The sequence below is a fragment of the Balearica regulorum genome, chromosome 24, assembly GCF_011004875.1.
Source record: "Balearica regulorum gibbericeps isolate bBalReg1 chromosome 24, bBalReg1.pri, whole genome shotgun sequence".
NCBI classification, from domain to species: Eukaryota; Metazoa; Chordata; class Aves; order Gruiformes; family Gruidae; genus Balearica; species Balearica regulorum.
Window position 1 is genome coordinate 935,219 of NC_046207.1, and position 12,797 is coordinate 948,015.

Genomic DNA, 12,797 nt, shown 5'->3' on the forward strand with positions numbered 1-12,797 from the left:
GCACTGGAACAGGCTGCCCAGAGAGGTTGTGGAGTCTCCTTCTATGGAGATATTCAAAACACACCTGCACGTGATCCTGTGCAACCTCCTGCAGGTGATCCTACTTTAGCAGGGGAAATGGACTACATAATCTCCAGAGGTCCCTTCCAACCTCTATTGTTCTCTGCTTCAGTGATTATGTAAAAGTTTTCTCTTACTGCTTTGTGCCTGCAGAAGAGACTGAGAAGGAAGAAAGAAGGTAACAGCATGTTCAGGGGTTTGTGTGTGCTTGTGGGAGACTCTGCTGCTGCTAATGCTGCTGCAGCACCTCTGTGCCTGTTTCCAGGAAAAGCCACACCAGACTATTCCTGAGAAGTCTGGGAAGAGCCTTGCTTTACAGCAACCACAAAAGACCCAGCTGGATTTAAACCCCCTCCTTCCTTTTCTGCCCTGGCCCTGCTCATGTCTCAGGCACTGTGCCCTTTTCCAGCTCTCTGGTGCTCCAGAAATAGGTGGCCGTGCCTGCAGGCAATGGCAAGAGCACTTCCAGTGACAGCTGGTTCCTGCAGGGGTCTGCAGAGCTGGTGACTCGCGTCTGGAAGGATGAAGCAATGTGCTGGAGTCCCATGAAGGGATACTGCAACACTATGCTGCAGGTCTCTGCCAGCAGTCTGACAGATCCAGTCCCAAGCATAGCTGCTGTCGGGGATGGGTATACCAGAGATGTGGCAGGTAAGCATGAGAGACTCTGAGACCTTCCCTACTGTGGGGCCAAAGGCCTCTGTCTGCACCTGAGTACGGCCACCTGCAACACCGGGAGATGAGTATGAGCAGCCAGGAACAGCTCAAGCCATTGCTTCATCTACTCCACCTCTTCCCTGGCCTTCTATTTGTGATCTCCAGGATCCAGCAAATGCAAACACACCTGCTCACAAGCTCTGGCTCCTGTTACAGTCTCATATCTGGCAGAGTAGAACAGACTTCCCCTTTCTCCCAGTGAGATCCCAAAGGACCCTTGGGATTTCCCCATTTGTTCTGCTTGCTCCTTGTCCCATCCCACTCAGGAGGTGAGGGTGAGGTTAACTTCTTAATTCTCTGCGCGGTAATCAGAAGTAACGACAATTACTTTAGAGGTTCAAACCAATCATAAATTTACTTAAAACTCCGTGGAACTACAAAAGATAGAGGCTTGGCAAAAGTCAGAACAATGCTCAAAATTTAGCAGAACTATGAAAGCTAAGGATTTAGCAAAACATGTGATGATATTACCCTAAGGTGCCAAAAAATAAGTTAGAGACAAAGAGAGTGATGGAGAGGAAAAGAAAGGAAGAAGAGAGAGAGAGAAAGAGAGAGAAAAGACATCACCGTCCTTGGATCCAGCAATGTTCTCTGCTCGTAGTTGTCGTCTTCAGGTGGTGGATGCATACCAAAAACTTATAAAAAGGGACAACATAACCCGATGTGCCTGCCCTGTAGGCAAGGGTCTGTCATCACTGAGCAGGTGCAGTATGTGCTCAGGAATGTTCAGAAATGTTCCAGAAATGAGTTGGTGTGTTGTGGGGGTCCTCTGGGTCTCACTGCCCACCCTCTTTAGGGCTGGCCAAGTGAGTGGTGACCTGTCACAGGCACATGGTGCACAGGGCACAGATGGTCATTGTTTACATGTTTCAGGAATAGAGGAGTGGTCTCGCAAGATGTTATCCTGGCTCTGCAGGCTCCATTCTTGTTCAACACTCCCTGGTCATCATCAGCCCATCCCTGTCCATGTCAAGATGGGTGTTTGTGACATTCACTTGTTATCAGGGCCTTACACTCCTCAGGCTGCAAAACTCCTGGGCTGGACTGAGTCAATCTGAGCCGTGCCCAAAACCAGAGCAAGGCTATTCACAGCCCTCAACAACTGGGCCATCTCTGGATACTCGTAATACAGCAAAACTTGTTTCCAAAGTTGAAGGAATTGTGGAGTGTAAAAGTAGAAAGGGTTGGCATGATACATGGGAAGATGGGAAAGAGAAGGCTTAGAGCTCATTTGGGGACAGAAACAGGTAGGACATCCCTGTCAGAATCAAACATTTGAAAACTCTACGCTGTAACTACATGATTCTATGAGAACAACCCTGAACATTTGGGGGACTTGCCTTCCTGCCAGCTCCCAGGCCCAGAGCCAGGACCCGGGTGCGAGGTTCGTGTTAAAGCTCTGCTGGATTTCCTGTCTCCCTGGGAACGGCACAGAAGTAGCGGGCAGAGTCCTGAGGGCGCAGGTCCCGCAGGGACAGAGATGACTCGGAACGGGAATTGTCCCGGGAGACTGTGGCTCGACCCCTCACTGAGGGTCCATAACTTGGACTATCCCATGTGTTAATGACGGACACCCACTCGAGACTGCTACCCGGTGCCTGACGGTACCACAGAACGTGATAATCCCCGAAGGTGAAGCCGGATCCGCGGCAGGAGAGGTGCACGGAGTCCCCGGGCTCTCGCAGCCCTCCGCCCGTCTCCACCAGCCTCAGCTGCGCCCACAGCCCTGCGGACAGAGAGCGCAAGCAGACGGGCAGGGCGCGCCCACGGCCCGAGGACGTTCACCCGCCGCCCCGGCGACACCCGCCCCACCACAGCCGCAGCCGCCACCCCCCTCTCTCCCGGCAAAGCCCCGCGACCGAGGCAAGGCCCCGCCTGCCCTCCTCGGGGCTCAGCCGCGCCTGCTGTCGGCACTGCGGCCCCCACCGCGGAACGAAAGCCTCCCTCTGCGTCTGCACCTCCCGCTCCCGCTCCCGCTCGCCCCCACGCCACCCGCTCCCCGCTTCCCAGCTAAGGAAGGCGAGCGACAGGCGACAGAGCGCACGGCGCGGGAGCAGCCGCAGCGCCGGGCCCAGCCCCGGCCTCGCTGCCCTCCCCGCCCGCCTCTCACCTGCCGGCCCCGCGGCCAAGGACAAGGCCAGGAGCCACGGCCCCAGCCCGGGCGCCATCACGCCCTGCCGCGCCGGGGCCGGCCGGGGACCAAGGGCCCCCCAGCAGCCGCAGAGGAGCCGAGCGGAGCCGCGCTCGGGACCGCTCCTCACCGCCCCGACGCCTCGCCGGGGCAGCGCCCACGCCTCTGCCCGCCCCCAACAGAACACACCCGGCCCGGCCCTGCCCGGCCCCCCGGTGCCGCGGCCCCTTCGGGGGAGGAGAAGGGGGGGCGCGGGGAGGGACGCGGGGCAGGGGCGTCGCCAGAGGAGGAGCGCGGCGCCCCGGGAGACCAAGGCTCCTGGCCCGCGGCTCCCAGCGCGGCCTCCGCCGCTCTCCCGGCTTGTCGCCCTGACGTCGAGCCCTGCGGAAGGGGGTCGGCGCCTCGGCCAGGCGCAGCTGGGGACGGACCCAGCTCCAGCCCCAGCGCCAGGGACGGGCTGTCGCCCCGCAGCATCCCCTCGCAGGACCCTCCCCGTGCCCCGCACCCCCAGCCCGCCCTGGCCTCACCCCCATCCCCTGCCCGCGCCCACAAGGCACACAGAGAGCTGTGCTGCCATCCGGAGGGACCTCGACAGGCTGGAGAAGGAGCTGGCAGGAAGGAACCCCATGCAGTTCCTCAGGGGGAAGAGCAAAGTCACAGATTCACAGTCAGACCATCACGGAACGGTAGGGGTCGGAAGGGACCTCTGGAGATCATCTCGTCCAGCCCCCTGCTAGAGCAGGATCACCTAGAGCAGGTTGCACAGGATCGCATCCAGGCGGGCTTGGAATATCTCCAGAGAAGGAGACTCCACAACCTCTCTGGGCAGACTGTCCCAGTGCTAAGCCACCCTCATAGTGAAGAAGTTTTTCCTCATATGCAGATGGAATTTCCTGTGTTCCAGTTTGTTCCCATTGCCCTTTGTCCTGTCACTGGGCACCACAGAGAAGAGTCTGGCCCCTTCCTCTAGACACCCACCCTTTAGATATTTATAAGCATTGATAAGATCCCCTCTCAGTCTCCTCCAGGCTAAACAGACCCAGCTCTGTCAGTCTTTCCTCATAAGAGAGATGCTCCAGGCCCTTAATCATCCTTCTAGGATGGGAGGAAGGGAAGGGGAAGGGGAAGAGGAAGGGAAAAGGGAAGGGAAGGGGAAGGGTCTCCTGTCCCACTCAGTGGGTTAGGGTGAGGTTAACTTTTAAATTCTTTGTGCAGTAATCAGGAGTAATGACACTTACTCAAGAGGTTCAAACAAATCACAAAGTTACTTAAAACTCAGCAGAACTACTAAAGATAGTGGCATGGCAAAAGGTAAAACAACACTTAAAACTTAGCAGACCTACGAAAGGTAATGGCTTAGCAAAACTTGTGACGATATTAACTTAATGTGCCAAAAATGAAGTTAGAGACAAAGAGAGTGATGGAGAGGAAATGAAAAAAAGAGAGAGAGAGAGAAAAGATACCACCACCCTTGGATCCAGCAATGTTCTCTGCCTGTAGCTGTAGTCCTCAGGTGGTGGGCGCGCACCAAAAATTTGTGTTTACCCTTTTTATAACGCAAAATCCTCTGCATAGGCGGGGGTCTGTCATCACTGAGCAGGCACAGGATATGCTCAGGAATGTTCCAGAAATGAGTTCGTGGAGGGTTGGGGGTTGTGGAGGTTTTGGGGGTCTCACTGTGTCCATCCCCTTCCCCCTTTGGGATCAACTGAGTGATGGCCCTTCACAGGCATGCACGCACAGGACACAGATGGTCTTTTGTCTGCACGTTTCAGGAATAGGGGAAGGGGCTCACAAGAAGGTATCCTGCCTCCGCAGGTTCTGTCCTTGGTCGAGACAGATGTTTGCGACATTCCCTCATTATCAGTTTATCCCTGCTTGGGTCAAGACGGGTGTTTGCGACATTCCCTTGTTATCAGGGCCTTACACCACCCCGTGGCTCAAACAGAGATCTTGACTACTTCTTGGAGATCATCTTCTTGAGTGGGGATTCTCACATAGTGAACAGAAGGAGAAAGGAGAGAAGAGAAGGAAGAGGTGGCACGGGTAATCATACAGCGAACAATAGCTATACCAACCATTAAATATATGAAACCGACAACTAATGTTAGCCCTATTTTCAGTAACCATGCCCCCCATCCCCTGAGTCCCATGGATCATAGGAGGGATTGTAACCAAGAGTTCGGAGTCTCGCCATGAAACCAGTCTTTCGGTTGCATGGATTGAAAGAGTTCTGCCATCTGGTCTGTTATCATCTCCTTCATTCTTGTTCGAGCCTCCTCTATTGAGGTAGTAGTGTTGTGTATGGTAATACAGCATTCTCCGTCAGTGAGATATAACATCCCACAAACTCCTTGTTCTTTAAGCACTATCATATCCAGGGCTAGACGATTCTGAAGGGTCATCTTCGATACCTGTTGGACCTGTAAGTTTAATTCTCCAAAAGCATATTGTGTCCAGTTACTTAAAAGATGTATCTGCCAGGTCATATTTTCTAGGACAAACTGGTGTCGTTTTAAGGTTACATAAGGTGTAAAAGTATTCTCAAACATTAACGCAGTTAGTTGTCCAGCAGTATAATAATTGGGAGTTTGGACTCCAGTAATGGCCCAGTTGGGGCAAGCCTTTGGATGACTTCCTGCCTCTCTACGCGATCACTGGGAAAGTACTGTAAAATTAAAAACATGAGAGGGACACAAAGAAGGGATAGCTAATCCACACCTCAGGCCAGCATGATGTTCCAATGTTAAGTAAAATTTTGCATTGGAGCATCCCCATGCTAACCCCAATGGGGTCAGATATATGCTAGTTTTACAGGTATATTGATCCATATAATTCACAGCATATGTAACAGGCTTGGTGTTTAAGGGTGTCCCTTGGAGGGGATAATGAGTAAAGGGTACTCCACACTGTTCCTGTTTAATAAATTTGCGACTTCTGGGAAGAGTGAGGTTACAAGTTTTGTCACTATTTCGCCATCCCTTTGAAGGATATCCCCAGCATGTGTATATATCCCCGATATAGAGTTCTGAGACTATCAATAAACCAAGTTTCAGGAGGATCTCCTGGTCCTGAATCACAAGTGATTTTCTCAGAACAATTAAAAGGGGGCTTTCAACTTCCCTGACAGGTGGATCAAATTTGGGCTCTATAAAAACTTGTCCCACTTTGTTCCCTGACCAAGCCCATGTCAAATTACTTCTATCTCGAGAGGTTATATGGGTCTTATTTGGGAGTAGGATACACCATTCTGGGTCCCATCGAGTAGAATAGTTTGCTGCATAGAAATCAGGTTTTGACAATGGATCAAACAGAGGATCCCATGCATAATAATACCAGGAGGTTTTCTTGGTGAATTTTTTGAGTGACATTTCCAGCAGGTATGTTCCCTTTGGTGCTGGTAAATAAGGGGTATGATCCACCTATCGGAGAAGGGATAGAGACTTTAACTGGTGGTCTGGTAACTTTACACACCGCTGTTGAGGATAACTTCGCATCTTTGGCTCATTTTGGAGGTTCACTCCAAACGCTACATATATTAGATCGTATCACTGGCTGTAGCTGGAAATACACTCAGTTATTCTAGATGGTCCAATTTTTCGACAGGAGTGTTCCAGAGGTGGCATTAGTCATATTAAACGAGACTTACAGGTGACATAAAAAACCTTATGCCTTCTTCGATTGACGGAGGTAGGGTAATGTGCGGACCTTTATTTTGGTAACCCCACATCCTAACAAAACCTTGAACTAATTCCCAAGCCGCATTTGGGGTACTTTGGCTTGTGGTTCCTATAACACATAGGGAGAGACAAAGAACATAGGACCAGACCCACAATTGCCGGTGTTGAGCAAAATTGACAGAAAGCAGTAAGTTTAGGGCATCCATTTATCCCCCACTGATCATTTACTCTGGCTATGGCATCGGGGAGTCTTGCGGACCACCCAGGGTCGTGAGGCCTCAGAATGTGTTTTAGGAGTCCATTGGTCCTTTCTACTATCCCGTTAGCTTGGGGCTGGTAGGGGGTTGTGTTGGGTTTGCGTGGCAAGGTTTTGGTAGCGGGGGGGGGGCTACAGGGGTGGCTTCTGTGAGAAGCTGCTAGAAGCTTCCCCTGTGTCCAATAGAGCCAATACCAGCCGGCTCCAAGATGGACCCACCGCTGGACAAGGCCAAGCCAATCAGCACCTCTGTGATAACATAATTAAGAAGGAAAAAAACAGTTAGGGAGAGAGCTTTTGCAGCTGGAGAGAGGAGTGAGAAGATGTAAGAAACTCTGCACGCACCAAGGTCAGTGCAGAAGGACGGGGAGGAGGTGCTCCAGGTGCCGGAGCAGAAATCCCCCTGCAGCCGGTGGTGAAGACCATGGTGAAGCAGGTTGTCCCCCTGCAGCCCATGGAGGAAGGATGAGGGGGTGTAGAGATTCCACCTGCAGCCCGTGGAGGACTCCATGCCGGAGCAGGTGGAGGCACCTGAAGGAGGCTGTGACCCCGGGGGAAGCCCATGCTGGAGCAGGCTCCTGGCAGGACCTGTGGACCCATGGAGAGAGGATCCCACGCCAGAGCAAGTTTGCTGGCAGGACTTGTGACCCCGTGGGGGACCCACATTGGAGCAGTCTGCTCCTGAAGGTCTGCACCTTGTGGGAGAGACTCATGTTGGAGAAGTTCGTGAAGGACTGTCTCCTGTGAGAGGGACTCCATGTTGCAGCAGGGGAATGATGAGAGGAGTCCTCCCCCTGAGGATGAAGAAGTGGCAGAAACAACGTGTGATGAACTGACCATAACCCCCATTCCTCATCCCCCTGTGCCACTGAGGGGGGGTGGAGGTTGAAGCCAGGAGTGAAGTTGAGCCTGGGAAGATGGGAGGGGTTGGGGGAGGTGTTTTAAGATTTATTTCTCATTCCTCTACTCCATTTTGCTTAGTAATTTAGATGAATTTCCTCTCTAAGTTCAGTCTGTTTTGCTCATGATGATAATTAGCAAGTGATCTCTCCCGGTCCTTATCTCGACCCACAAGCTTTTCATTATACTTTTTCTCCCATCTAGTGAATGAGGGGAGTGATAGAGCAGCTCTGGTGGGCACCTGGCCCCCAGCCAGGGTCAACCCACCACAGGGGTATGGAATCTCCACTGTATTCCCTCGAGTTTTGCCCACTCCTGGACCACCCCTGCAGTAAAGTGGCTGCCATTATCTGATTGAATCGATTTAGGTTTAGGTAAAAAGCTAAACCACAACTTTAACCCTTTCACTGTATTTTCCCCAGTCGCCCGTGCTACTGCTTTGGCCTGAACATGTCCTGGTATTACTTCCACCCCAACAAGCACATATTGTTTCCCTTCTGATTTCTTGAAAGGCCCTATGTAATCAACCTGCCAGGTTTCCCATAGTCCTTTCCCATCCCTCAGGTGCACTGGGGGAGGGTCTTGTAAGGGGTGCTTTTCCAGTCTGGTATGGCATAGCCCTCAGGCACAAATTACCATGCTACAGAGCTTTCGGGTAACGGGCCATCCTCTGCTGCCAGCCTCCTTAAGAAGATCTTTGACTCCCGAGTGACCACGTTTCACGTGTAGCCACTCCAATAAGCGTTCCCATTTCTCCTCCTCTCTCTCTTCTGCCAGCGTAGCCAGGCGGGTGAGTGAGCCCACCTGATTGTTCACAATGTGGCTGGGTGATCTCCCCCTTGGTGGGCAGCTACCCACCCCACCGATATGGGGTTTCGCTTGGCTACATTTAATATCTCCTCCCACTTTTCTCTCTGCCATATGGGCACCCGGTTTACTTCCCACTGGTTTTGTTCCCAAAAGGACAGCCACGCGGTGCATCCCTTGAATATGGCGTAAGAATCAGTGTAGATGTGTACGGGTTCCATCCTGCCTGTCTCTCTCATTACCATACCCCAAACTGCCATCAGTTCCCCCACCCAAGCACTCCCTTCTCCTTCTGGTACACTCTGCTCCCAGAATCAACATGTAGAGCTACTGCTCGGTCTTCCATATTTTCCACTCCCTCCTCGAAGAGGCATCAGTGAACCAGACATTTATTTTTCAGGTGGGATTCAAATGAAGGGGCTGCCTTTCTGCAGGAAGGAGGGGTTTCCTCACCTGAGGGATTTTTCCTGTGTTTGGAGCATCTTGGGCACTCCCTGCCCCCCTGGCTCTGTGTGACTGGAAGGCTCCAGCTGGGCATACCACTTCTAACCGCTTCCTGGTGTGACTCCCACAGGGGTGGGGTGCTGCCAGAACAGGCCTCAGGGCATTAAAGGGCCCTCGGAGGGTGATGGATTGTCGCAGTATCAGTCTTTCAGCCTCCTGCAAGGCTAGACTGACCACAAAAAGGCCTTTCTCCCAGACCAAGTATCACTTTTCTGCATCTTTGAAGCTTCCTGAATGAAACCCAAAGGGGTGGTCGGACCCTTCGTTCCACACTGCCGCACGTGTATAGATGCCTCATGAATGGCAAAACCCCATTTGATTTGGAGCGGATCTGTCGGGTGTCTTGGACCCAAAGCTTGATATGCCCCTGCTTCAAAATGCTCCCTCGCTCCCAGTGGTAAGGGACAGCCTTTCACATTCACAAATCTAATTGGGGGAAGCGTAGAGGCAGTCTGCAAAAGCCTTATGAGAGTTGCCGGAAAGCCGAACTTCCACTCCCTCCCTGCCGAGTTTGTCCAGGACTTTGCTTTCAATAAATCCAATCCCAGAATATTCGTGGGGAGCACTCCCAACACCATAGTGGTCTCCCCATAGGTTGGGGTTTGGAGTATCTGAATATATCGGTAACCCATATCTGTTTTTTATCAGGGACGATCCCACTCTGGCCTGTGCTGTGTCCACCAGAAAGGTGACCGGAGTCTGAAAAGGGCCAAGGGGAAAGGTTACCAGTAGGTCCCCCTGCTCGTTTTCAATGAACCTCCTAAAATACACCCACTGGCCCTCCCCCGGCTCACTCCCTGGGGACAGCACAAGAAGTTTCCAAACTCTGGAGGGCTGGTGGGCCCCCCCACGGGAGCCATGGGAGCAGCCGACCTCTGAGGTACAGGGGCCGTGGGGACACTTTCCTTTCCCGGCTGGCCTTTATCTATCAGTTTCCACATTTTTACCAGCAGCTGCAAATTGGGGAGGGGTAGGCCATCCATTAATTCTTGGGGAATACCCTTATCTAGACCTTCCTTCCACAACCGATTTCTTAAGGCCCCCCCTCACAAGGCTTCTGTCTCGGGCACAGAGTATTTTCTCCCCTGTCTCAGCCCTACAGACCATCACTTGTGCCTTCCCCTCCTTCCCAACATACCCCACACAGCGGCCATAACTGATCAATTCTCGTGCAATTTCCCCCCAGGTAAGACCCGGCCTGCCCTGAGGTTCCATGGCTGCAGTGGCTCTTACTCAGTCTTGAATTTGCACAGCATAAATCTTCAGTGAATCAGGTAGCCCTCTAATCAAGGGAGTCATCCTATCTGGATTAGCAAACAACAACATCAGGGAAGGTTGGTGGGGAACCAGGCACCTGTCATGCATTAGTTGCAGGCAAGCCACCATCTGTACACTCTCTGCAAGATGGCTTACTCCAGGGGTGGGGATGGCAATAGGATCTCCTCTCTCCAAGGGGTCTAACCCTCCAGCCAAATACACCACCCTCTGGGTCAGGGACCAAGGTTCCTGCTCGTCATCTACGGTCAAAAATACACCAGGACCCCAATATCCCTGAGCCTTTTCCTCTGAAAGCCTTGTTCTGTCTCCGCCTGTCAGGGAGACCCTCCACACATATTCCGTCTCAATTACCTTAGCCTGCCTACTATATTTTTCCTGCAGTTTCACCAATTCAGTAATGGTATAAGGTATGTCTTTAGTGGTAATGGCGGGTTCCGCATCTTCACCGTCATACATGACTTCAGTTTTAATAAGTGGCTGGAGCTTGGGAGTAGGGTCAGGTTCTGTCACCGTGCCCAGCTCCTCCCATGGGTAGTGAGGGGCAACCTGCCTCACAACGAGGTCGGCTTCTTTTGATAAGCTAGAAAATCCCAGTTCGCTCTCAAGGTCCTAGGGAGCTGCAACTTCAGCTGTCTTTCCCTCACAAAAGCATCTTGCAGGCTACCCTTCAAGTTGTCCAGGATTCTTTTATCATCCGCTAATGCTTTTTCGGCTAGTTGCTGTCTCACCCGTTCCGTTTCCAATTCTGCCTGTAGTTTTCTAACCAGCTCCTGAAGGGATTACTTTGCAGTCAAGATCAGGCTTATCCTGGGTTGCCATGACCTACTGCCGCAGATTTTGGCTTCAACCAAATATCAGTTCTCCTTTCTTCAGCACTCTGGCTGATATCACCTTTTATGGAACCTCTTTACTGCTTCTCACAGAGAATCCTGTCCACAACACCAATTTAATGTCCCGTCCCACTTGCTGGGTAAGGGTGAAGTTAATTTTTTAATTGTCTGCACAGTAATCAGGAGTAATGACAATTACTTGAGAGGTTCAAACAAATCACAAAGTTACTTTAAAACCCAGCGGAATTACATAAGACAGTGGCTTGGCAAAACTTGAAACGATATTACCTAAATGCGCTGAAAATGAAGTTAGAGACACAGAGAGTGAGTGAGAAGAAAAGAGAGAAAGAAGGAGAGGGAGGAAAAGAGAAAAGATGTCATGACCCTTGGATCCAGCAATGTTCTAGGCTCATAGTGGTAGACCTCAGGTGGTGGGCACGCACCAAAAACTTGTGTTTCCCCTTTTTATAACCCAATGACCCTGTTCCATAGGCAGGGGGCTGTCATCACTGAGCAGGCACAGGATGTGCTCAGGAAGGTTCCAGAAATGAGTCGGTGTGTTGTGGGGGTCTTGGGGGTCTCACTGTCCCCCCCCCCAATTCGGGGTCGACCAAGTGATGGCCCTTCACAGGCACGCTCGCGTGGAGACAGATGGTCTTTTGTCTACGTGTTTCAGGAATAGGGGAAGGGGTTCACAAGAAGGTATCCTGCGTTTGCAGGTTCTGTCCTTGGTCGAGACAGAGGTTTGCGACATTCCCTCATTATCAGTTTATCCCTGCTTGGGTCAAGATAGATGCAAGATTCCCTTGTTATCAGAGCTTTACACCCAGTCACCCAGGAATTCTGGAAGTGATATTGGAGTATCACAGAGGAGGATGTAACGTGTGCTGTAGAGGCTCCACTGTTTAATAAACTGTCAGAAAACGAGAAGTAATATGCCCTGGTCACTGAGGGGTCCTGTCGCACTGCGGGAAAGCATCGGAGGTGGAAGGCTGCTGTTTGGAGTCCTACACAATGAGTTGCAGAAGCGGCTGAAGGAGAAGTTGAATCAAGTCAGTTTGCAGAGGTGAAAGCCATCCAGCTGGCTTTAGCCATTGCTAAACAAGAACAGTGGCCAATGCTCTACCTCTCTGTTGACTCATGGATGGTGGCCAATGCCCTGTGGGGGTGGCTACAGCAGTGGAAGCAGAGCAACTGGCAGCACAGAGGCAGACCCATCTGGGCTGCCCCACTGTGGCAAGATATTGCTGCCTGGCTAGAGAATCTGATTGTAAAAGTACATCACGTAGATGCCCACGTACCCAAGAGTCGGGCCACTGAAGAATATCAGAACAACCAGCATATGGAATTAGGCTGCTAAGATTGAAGTGGCTCAGGCAGATCTGGACTGGCAATATAAGGGTGAATTATTTATAGCTCAGTGGGCGCATGGTACCTCAGGCCATCAAGGAAGAGATGTAACGTAGAGATGGGCTTGTGATCAAGAGGTAGACTTAACCATGGATGCTATTGTACAGGTCATCCATTTACAAGCCAAGTGGGTAAAGTGTCTCTGGTGTGGAGGATGATGGCTGACATGTAAATATGGGGAGGCCTGGCAGATTGCTTATATCACACTCCCACAAACCCACCAA

General features: G+C 51.7%; 1 protein-coding gene and 1 gene segment (V, D, J or C); both read right to left on the reverse strand.

The window, feature by feature from the left end:
* Nucleotides 1-12,797, reverse strand: part of LOC104638263 (M1-specific T cell receptor alpha chain-like) — a 487,043-nt gene that overhangs the window by 253,924 nt on the left and 220,322 nt on the right. The gene's annotated exons all lie outside the window — the stretch shown is intronic.
* LOC142605024 (Ig heavy chain V region 914-like) lies at nt 1,960-2,945 on the reverse strand. The segment is given in 2 exon segments: nt 1,960-2,503; nt 2,888-2,945. Coding segments are annotated over 2 exon segments (393 nt in total).